The 9585-nt window shown below is 38.3% G+C and overlaps 2 protein-coding genes across 2 annotated transcripts in view; one reads left to right on the forward strand and one right to left on the reverse strand.

Moving 5' to 3' along the window:
• The window catches only part of NBN (nibrin), a 66341-nt gene extending 64241 nt beyond the window's left edge, over nucleotides 1–2100 (reverse strand). The window contains exon 1 of the mRNA XM_007948753.1: nucleotides 2055–2100. Within this exon, the coding sequence (XP_007946944.1) occupies nucleotides 2055–2100 (46 nt within the window). The remainder of the gene's footprint in view (nucleotides 1–2054) is intronic.
• Nucleotides 2101–3181: 1081 nt separating this feature from the next.
• Nucleotides 3182–9585, forward strand: part of DECR1 (2,4-dienoyl-CoA reductase 1) — a 42431-nt gene continuing 36027 nt past the window's right edge. The window contains exons 1-2 of the mRNA XM_007948739.2: nucleotides 3182–3241; nucleotides 8670–8872. Of these exons, the coding sequence (XP_007946930.2) occupies nucleotides 3182–3241; nucleotides 8670–8872 (263 nt within the window). The remainder of the gene's footprint in view (nucleotides 3242–8669; nucleotides 8873–9585) is intronic.

Below are 9585 nucleotides of genomic sequence, written 5' to 3' on the forward strand. Positions count from 1 at the left end.
TGAGGTAAATGTTCAACTCATATGCCTGTCTTTTGTTTGGCTGGAAACCACAGGTGTGGGTTCGATTCCAGACCCAAAGGGCAGCTAGGGGCCATAGTCTCAGTGGTTCCATCCGGCTCTATGGGACCAGCGCTCCTTTTAACACACTATACTTTCACTAAATTATTTTCCCTGAAGATAATCTCTCGGAAGGTAGAATATTGTATCTATTTTGTTCACTGCTATATTCCAAGTACCTAGAGCAATGCCTGGGACTGTAGAAGCCCATTAAAAACTTGCAAACTAAGAAACAAATGAACTCTATGCTTCATTATAGTATCATGTTTATACCTAATACTTTTTCATATAAGCAAATCTCGATATCAGAGTGAACCCTTTGCAAGAGTAAGGGCTCTGATATTTGGTTCAAAAAAGATGATCATATTTAGTTTTGATTAATGGGCTAGGGAATCAACAAGAGATGACTTGAAGGAGAGACAAACAGGAGCGAAGGCACCAGTGAAAACTTCAAACTGTATGCTAATTTATTTCTTTTATTGTGTAATATTGGTGAAGCATCTATTTCATCTACATCTGACTGCAGACAAATGAGAACTTTAATAACATTGAGCAGTACACTAGCACAAAGCAACTACTTTTCCAAGGACCCATATTAACCCCTGTAAGATGTGGCATTCCTCAAAAATGTAATTTCTATCTTGCTACTGGCGACTGCATAATTCAGCTGAGCTTGGAGCTTGGAGTCCAGCTAAGCACTTGCTTTTATATTTGCTCAACCTTGCCTTCAAGTTGCTGTGGCAACAAGATCTGTGCTGTGCAGAAGCTTAGAATAACAGCAGCCTCTGCAGTGCTCTGCTGTAAGTTCAGGGATGGGTAGAGGCACAGAGCATGGCCTTAATACCACTGTGACAAGCCATGCACATGGATGGAGTTTGAACACCTCAGTTCTTTTAAAGTTGATGGGGTTATTGTTGCCATTTGAGGTAGGACAGTTCTTCACTGTGCATGACTGTCCTTTTCCAGGCTGGCTTATCCAGTAGCACAATCCACCTAGCTGCCCCAGGTATTTCTGGCTGCCTGCAGTTAAGAACTGCTTAGACCACACTCAAGTGGCAGTGGTCTGGATATTGAAAAGAATGCATGCATGGTACAGACGTGTGCCTTCTATCAGCTGGGCAGAGTAAATCGGGAAGTTGTTCTTGAATGCTGGCTATGTGCAGGGGGAAAGTGAGGTGCTTTAGGAATGCAAAGATGTGCCATTTTAAAAGATCTTTGAAAAATATGATTGTTTACTGAGCTGAAATTTTCATACTACAGGTAAGCCTAGTTAAAAATTCTTCTCATGTAAATTTGAGTCAGATCTTTAAAAAAAAAAAAAAAAAAGGATCGCTTTGACCTAAACAGTTACTTCTCCAAAAAACCAAACTCACTGCCACCAAGTCAAATCCGACTCATGGCAACCCCTCCTTGGGTTTCTGAGGCGATATCACTATGGAAGTAGATTGCTCCATCTTCCTTCCAAGGAGTGGCTGGTGGGTTTGAACCGCCAGCCTTCTGGTTAGCAATCAAATGCTTAGGCATTACACCACCAGAGTTCCCAAAATAGTTACTTCTTGTTGTTGTTGTTGTTATGTGCAGTCGAGTCAGCCCTGACTCATAGCGACCCCTCCTTGGGTTTCCGAGGCAGTATCACTACAGAAGTAGGATTGCCCAAAAATAGTTACTTAGAAATCCTAAAAAATAAGTATGATAATATTTCATTATCTTTATGAATATAGCTTATACTTAAATGTTGAATATAGAGTACTTAACTAAGAAGCTGTGGTGGCACAGTGGTTAAAGCATTCAGCCACTAACCAAAAGGTCAGCCGTTTGAACTCACTAGCTCCTTTGCAGGAGAAAGATGAGGCAGTCTGCCTCCAAAAAGTTTTGCAGCCTTGAAAACTCTATGGGGGCAGTTCTACTCTGTCCTGTAGGGTTGCTGAGTCAGAATCAACTTGGTGGTGGGTTTGAATTTTATTTTTGGGGTGTTATAGTGAATGGAATTTTCTTACCTTCATTTTCATAATTAACATCTTTGGACATAGTTGTCGTCGTCATCCATCTCCCCCCCTCCCCTGTTAAATGAGTATGTTAGCGGGATAGATTCTTAGAGGTAGAGTTATTGGGTCAAAGAGTATTTATATTTAACATTTCAATAAATATTGCCAAATTGGCCTCTAAAATAGTGGCTCCAATTCACATGAACAGAATATAAGAGTGACTTTAATAAGCTGTTTCCTATGTTATGTATTAGGAGCTCTGGTGGCATAGTGCCTAAGGCATTTGACTGCTAACCAGAAGGCTGGCGGTTCAAGCTCACCAGCCGTTCCTCAGAAGGAAGCTTGGGCAATCTACTTCTGTAGTGATATCGCCTCAGAAACCCAAGAAGGAGTTATGGGTAGGATTCAACTTGACGGCAGTGAGTATATTATGTATAATAAAGTTTTTGAATTTACTTTCTGGTAAGAGAATAATGATATATCCCTGTTGTTTGACTATGCTTTTATTTAATTACAGGTATGGTTGTATGTATTTTCTTTGTCGGTCATATATTCCTTTTACTGTGGATTACCTGTTTAAGTCCTTTGCCCATTTTTTTTTCTTTTGACAAATAACTCATTAATATTCATACCTCAGTAGAATATTAATTTTTTATTTTTCCCCTTGGGTTATAAATTAACTATGAAATTCTATAATTTAGGGTCATTGGAAATGACTGACTTTTTGAACAAGTGGCAAAGAACTGGGTTTGTATCGTGTGTCTGTGGAGGACTCTATATGTCTGTATGTACCTGTGTACTTTCTAGTAGAATTGCATCTAATTACAAGAAGCATTTATTGAATGTCTAATTGGTGCCAGAAACTCTGTTACTGCGATAATAAGATACTGTTCCTGCTTCCCTGGGTGCTTACAGTCAGTCTAGTATGGGAGCCAGGGAGCATGGTGGAGGGAGGAATTTATTCTGTCTGTTTTAACAGAGGCACCTGGTAAAAAGTATCAGCAGAGGTGCTGACCCTTTTGCTTGGTTTTGAAGGCTGATTCTGCTAGGTTGAGCAAGACAGGGCAGTTCAGGCTGAGGAGAAATCATAGGCAAAGGTTGGAGGATCAAAGTGCAGCCCAGTCTTGGGGATGCCGAGGATGTGGCAAGAGGAGAATATACTCCTGCCTATTGGAACTGGCGGGGAGTGGGACTTGAAAGTAGTTTGAAGCCATATTGGATAATAGTTTGAATGCCATGCTAAAGAGTTTGAATTTTGACTTTCTAAGTTTAGAAGGCATGGATGGACTCTGAAGTCAGGTATAGGATTTTAAAATGTAGAGGCCTAATCAATAGTTACAGTGATGGTACAGTGATAGCTAAGCTAAGCACAACTTAAATATTAACTCGTTCAGCCTCATAACTTCCACGTAATGGTCTATTGGTGTATGATTTATACAAATCCGAACCTGGATTTTCTTAATATAACTAGCACATCAAACAGTTATTTCTACTGAAATTTTTTTTTACATGAAACTTCAGAAATATATCTGTTGTGTGAAAAAACAAACAAGCAAGCAAACAAACAAAAACACCTTTTCCTTCATTTTCCTTTTTTTTAAATTGGTTTCTTGGCTTTTTTTAGATAGGGGGGTCACACATTTGAATGTCACAGGATCGTGAAGGCCCTGTGAATGAGAGTCCACCTGGTGAAAAGCATTCTTTTTGCCCGTGTGAGTGAGGGCTGGGCAGCGTTCAGCCCTTGCCTTAGGAGTCAATCCAGACTCTTCTCAGCACAGACCATGTGCCATTTAGGAGGTGGACTCAGTGTAGAGCTGCTGATTTTATGTGAATTCTCCCAATTTCTAAATGTTGGCTTAAATATTTTAAAATACTGGGCAGGCCTAACTAACATATTTGACCCAGGATCACCAACGTTCCCTCTATTTTAGATATTTACTCTAGACATTTGAGACTAGCCAAAATACTTCAATAATTTAGCCATATATATTCCATTGATAATACTGTTCTCTAGGGAAGGGCCAAGGAGCTCTGGTGGTGTAGTGCTTAAGACATTTGGCTGCTAGCCAGAAGGTCAGTGGTTTGAACCCACTGGTCACTCCATAGAAGAAAGATGGGGCAATCTGCTTCCGTAAAGATTTATAGCCTTGGAAACCCAATGGGGGTCGCTATGAGGCAGAATCAACTCCACGGAAGTGAGTTTCATTTTTTTGGAGGAAAGGACGAGAGTCAAGACTTAGAACCACCATTTTGAGGATTAAAAGTACAGTCATTTCTCATTAGTTTAGATGCTCTGTTTCAGTAATACATGAAAGAGAAAGGGACTTTCATGTGAAGTGAGGGAATGATAATTTTGGGAAGGGAGAAGGATGATTCCTTTTTTTGAGGAGGTCTTTAGAGCTACTAATGTAGAAAAATAAATCTGTATTAGACAAATTTGAAAGGCTTTAGAGTTTTAAAGATTGTAGCTCATTAAAGATCTCCAGAGAAATCAATCCTGATAGGTGTAATTTGCATTTTCAAAAAATAAGTTATTTCTAGAAAAACCACAAAGCAAGTTTTGAAAATCTTTTGAAATCCTGTATTGTGTCTGCTTTGTATGATTCCCAAAGAAATGGCCAAATTGCTATTTTAGTTTCATCAGGATGCTTATTTGAAGAAGAATACCATACAATCCTGTGAGATCTGTTCATTTGTACAGGTCCTAATGCTGAAATGAACAACTTGCTTTCAGACAAACAGGTGGCTTAGATTTCATACTTGACAGCATATATGTTTGAGATTGTCAGAGGGTAATGTGAATTAAAATGGGACATCAGTTTCCTCACTTTCAGTTTGGTGGGGAAGGGGAGTTGTAAAATCAGTATTGATCAGATCAAATAAAATAAAATGTATGAGATAGTAATGTAATAAGCTGTTATATTATTGAACTTACTAAGAATTGTTATTATTAACTGTGATATTTTTACCTTTATTTTCTTTCCTCTACCTGCTACCCAGTTGAGAAAATGTTTTAAAATTAAAAAAAGAAAGTTTGTATCCAAATATATTGTTTAATTTACTGATTTTTCATAAAACACCACATCAACTTTTTTACACAATTCAACACTAAATTAAAAAGAAAAAAAATCATGTTTGAGCCCATGGCAAATTAGAATAGTTTTTTCATTATTATTAGGAAATGACAAACTCACCAGCCTACCTGCAATAACAGTCTCATTCATCATCTCAATGTAATAGTTCTGAAGGCAGGTGGCAGCCTTAAGTCAACCTACCGTTTAGGTAAAGAGAAATGATTGTAGGTTGCTTGGATTGTCATGCCTTGGTGAGAGGATTAAAAACAAAAAAAAAATTATGTTATGAAGCTAAAAGAAAAATAATGACCAGCATATGGCATAACCAGATTTGCTAATTCATCTTCACTGATTATTTTATACACGCTCAATATTTTGTTCTTCAATAACATTTGTTTTCTTGGTTATACAAGCAAATCATACTTGTTGGATATATTTTGAAAATGCTGAAAAATTAACAAAAAGCAAATAATTCATCTTTTATCTCACCACCTAGAGATAACTGTGTAAGGTAATGGATGGGCTCTGAAGTCAGACAGATTGAAGTATTTACTATTTATTATTTGTCTTTGTTTAAATTACATAACATTTCTCTGCCTCAATTTCATCATCTATAGAATGGGGATAATAATAGAATTTACCTTATAGGATTGTTGGGAGGTAATGCATTAAAAGTAATTAGTAGTCTTTGGCACGTGGTGAATATAGAATTCTCTATCTATTGTTATTTCCTTTTAGTCTTCTAAGCATGCATTTTTGAATAGTTATGATCATACTGTGTATCTATTTCTTGTTATTTCCCTTAACACCACAGCATGAACATTTTCTTGTTCTATGTCCATTGATAAATTCCCTTATTCTGAGTCTTTGTCCACATTTCTAACTATTTCCTCAGGATACAGGTATCCCTCTTCAACTGATTGCAGCCTATCTAGCTTACAGGCATTACTGAAGCAGGAAATGATCAATTCTGGGGTTTTAATCTTGTGACCATGACCTGAGGAGGAATGTCATATACTTCAATGATGTCAGTTAAACACTTGGGTACCAACTCAAAGGCTGGTGGTTCAAACCTACCCACTGGCACTTTGGAAGAAAAATCTGGACATCTACCTCCAAAATATCATAGCCATTGAAATTCTGTGGAACACAGTTCTACTCTGAAATACATGAGGTCACCATGAGTCAGAACAGACTCCATGGCGATTAGTTTTGTTTTGTTTTTCAGCAGCTCAGTGAGTCCAGGTAGTATACAAGACAATTATGAGAGAGCATATCATTCAGCCTGGTGTTTGAATCTTGATTCTGCAACTTTGGCAATGTATTGAACCTTTCTGAGCCCCTTCTAAGGAGCCTTGGTGGCACAGGGTTAAGAGCTTGGCTGCTAATTAGAAAGTCAATGGTTTGAACTCACCAGCCTCCATGGGGAAAAAATGTAGCAGTCTGCCATGGAAACACTATGGGAAGTTCTACTCTGTCCTACAGGGTCACTGTGAGTTAGAATCAATTTGATGGTAAAGGTCTATCTTCAAGGTCCCTTCTATGCAATGGGTTAAAAATAATACATATTTCATGGGGTTGGTTTGAAATTAGATATTTTGATATTTAATCCTGGCACATGGTAAGCACTTAATGTTAGTGCTCCTATTGTTTGTTGTTATGTTTGGCATTTAAAGTTTTCATAATTAAATATGAAGATTGCCGTGATTTTTGTTGTAGTTTTTGGGGTCTCCAGACCCCAACCCACCAAAGGAGAGTTCTTGTCTTCCACTGACCAAAAATGACCAGGTGAGACAAAGAAAATTTCGTATTAGCAAAGATTGTTATTATAGGAAGAGAGTCTGGCCAGAGGAGATGGAAGAGACCTCAAAAACTATATTAGTTTTCATAAGTAGTGTGATATAAGCTATAAAACATAAGACAATACAAATAGTTTTTAGTTCAAGATAGTTTGATTTTTTCCCCCTATTTTAAATATGACAGAAACATTTTATCTTTCCTAAATTTATTGGCCAGAAGGCAACATGGGAAGAGACGATTGATTTAATCAAGTCTTATAAATAACTTTTCATAATTTATTTATCTTCAGTGATTCAAAGGTGGAATGTTATTTTTGTCCACATTACTGTAGACAGACAACAATGCTTTACGTTTGTTTTTATTAAAAGTTAAATTTAAGCAAAACATCTGCAAATAATGCAAACATATGTAGAATGCTTACTGTGTGCTGTATAGTGCTCAAGATATTTTTCTTTCAATAGTTCACTTAATCCTCACAGCACCCATTGAGGAAGATTCTATTCTTGTTCTTTCTTTCTTTATTTATTTTTTTAAATAGATAATGAGGTGAAGACACAGAGAAGTTAAATAACTTGTGAAAGGTTGTACAACTAGGGAGACGATTCCATCAGATATAGTCTGACCTGAGAGCCAGTATTAGCTGTTCTACTCTGTTACCTAACATTCACATAGAAAAAGAGTAATAACTGATTAAATAGAATATGTTTATAGTGAATTTATAACTCAAGAGTTAATATCATATTCAAGGGTAAGTTTTTTTTTTTTTTACTTTTTTTTCTAAATTGTGATTTGGGTGAAAATTTACAGAACAAATTCACTTTCTGTACAGCAGTTCACATACACTTTGTCTCATGATATTGACCACAATTTACCACAATGCAACAGATCCCCTCCCACTTCCTCTCTGTAAGTCACCTTTTCTCTGTGTCCAACCCTCCATGCACTCCTGCCCCCTGAGCTGTCTCCCTGTGCATAAGCAGCCCTTCTTTCTCCCATGATTGTTCTCTCCAAGGAGTGTATCTACCTCAGGGAAATGTTCAACTTATATACCTGTCTGTTGTTGGCTGGAAGCCACAGGCATGGTTTCAATTCCACACCTGAAGGGCAGCTAGGGGCCACAGTCTCAGTGGTTCCACCAGGCTCTATCAGACCAGCAAACCTGCCCCCACCCTTTTTTTTCCTCCAAATGATTTTGAGTTTTGTTCCACATTGTTCTCCCTCTCTATCCAGGATCTCCTACATGATGCCCTTCAAAGTGGTTGACATTGGTAGCCGGGCACCATCTAGTTCTGATCTCATAGTCATATAGGCTAAAGATCAGATGGTGTACCAGTCGCTAGGACTGTTTCCATGATTTTTTGGTTTTCTTCATTCTTTGCTCCGGACAAGGAGAGACCCATCGTTGCATCTAGATGTCAGCTTGCAAACTTTTAAGACCCCAGTCGCTACTCGCCGAAGTAGGAGGTGGAACAATGTTTTGTGTACTATATTATGCCAATTGAGCTTGATGTCCCCTGCAACTATGGTCCCGAGTCCACAGGTTCAACTACTCGGTCCCTCTTGGTAGCTGGCTGTGACAAAGCAGTGACTACAACCTTGCCCCTTGTCAGCTCTACTATACACCTGGGAATTCTGATCATACACATAAATTTACAGGACCATTGTCTGCCAACCTCAAGGGTAAGTTTTTAAAAATTTAATTCCTTTGTGGAAATACATACGCATAACATTTCTTTCTTTTTTTTCCTTTTAGTTTTTCACTTATGGGACAAAAATATTATGTCAAAACACTAAAGCTTCACAGTCTAAATTCTTTCCACCCCTTCAAAAAGTGATGCTACCACCTAACAGTTTTCAAGGCAAAGTGGCATTCATTACTGGAGGAGGAACTGGCCTTGGGAAAGGAATGGCAACTGTTCTGTCCAGCCTCGGCGCCCAGTGTGTAATTGTTAGCCGGTAAGTCCTTTTTAGCCAGTTGTAAGAGAGTCCTTTAAAGAAAGAGTTCTGCTGCCATAGTATTAAAATCCTTGTTTGCCAAAGTGGTTTGGTTTGCATCTTAATCTTATAGAAAATACCTTTCTTGTTGTTAGTTGCTGTGGAGTCAGTTCTGACTCAGGGTGATCCCATGTGTACAGAGAAGAACTGCTCCATAGATTTTTCAAGGCTGTGACCTTTCAAAAGCAAGTCACCAGGCCTGTCTTGTAAGGTGCCTCTGGGTGGGTTCACACAGCCAGTCTTTCTACTAGTAATCAAGTGCTTAACCATTTGATCCACCCAGTGACTTAAAATACCATTGTTGTTGTTGTTATTTGCCGTGGAGTCAGCCCCGATTCATAGCGACCCCTCCTTGGGTTTCTGAGGCAGTATCACTACGGAAGTAGGATTGTCCAACCTTCCTTCCGAGGAGTGGCTGGTGGGTTTGAACCGCCAGCCTTCTGGTTAGGAGTCAAGTGCCTTAGGCACTATGCTCTAGAGCTCCCAAAATAGATTACTTAAATTTCCTTAGAAAAGTCAGATTTAATTTGAGATTAATAGAAATGATGATGACTATTGACTCGACAGAAAATAACAACAACAATGGTGCTTATGATACATGTATTTCCCAAATTCAGGAATAGCATATTTTTTCTGCACATGAAGATGAAGTTAGAAAGCACTACATTGAAACT

This window comes from Orycteropus afer, unplaced genomic scaffold (genome assembly GCF_000298275.1).
Source record: "Orycteropus afer afer isolate SDZICR_OR568_19922 unplaced genomic scaffold, OryAfe1.0 scaffold00222, whole genome shotgun sequence".
NCBI lineage: Eukaryota > Metazoa > Chordata > Mammalia > Tubulidentata > Orycteropodidae > Orycteropus > Orycteropus afer.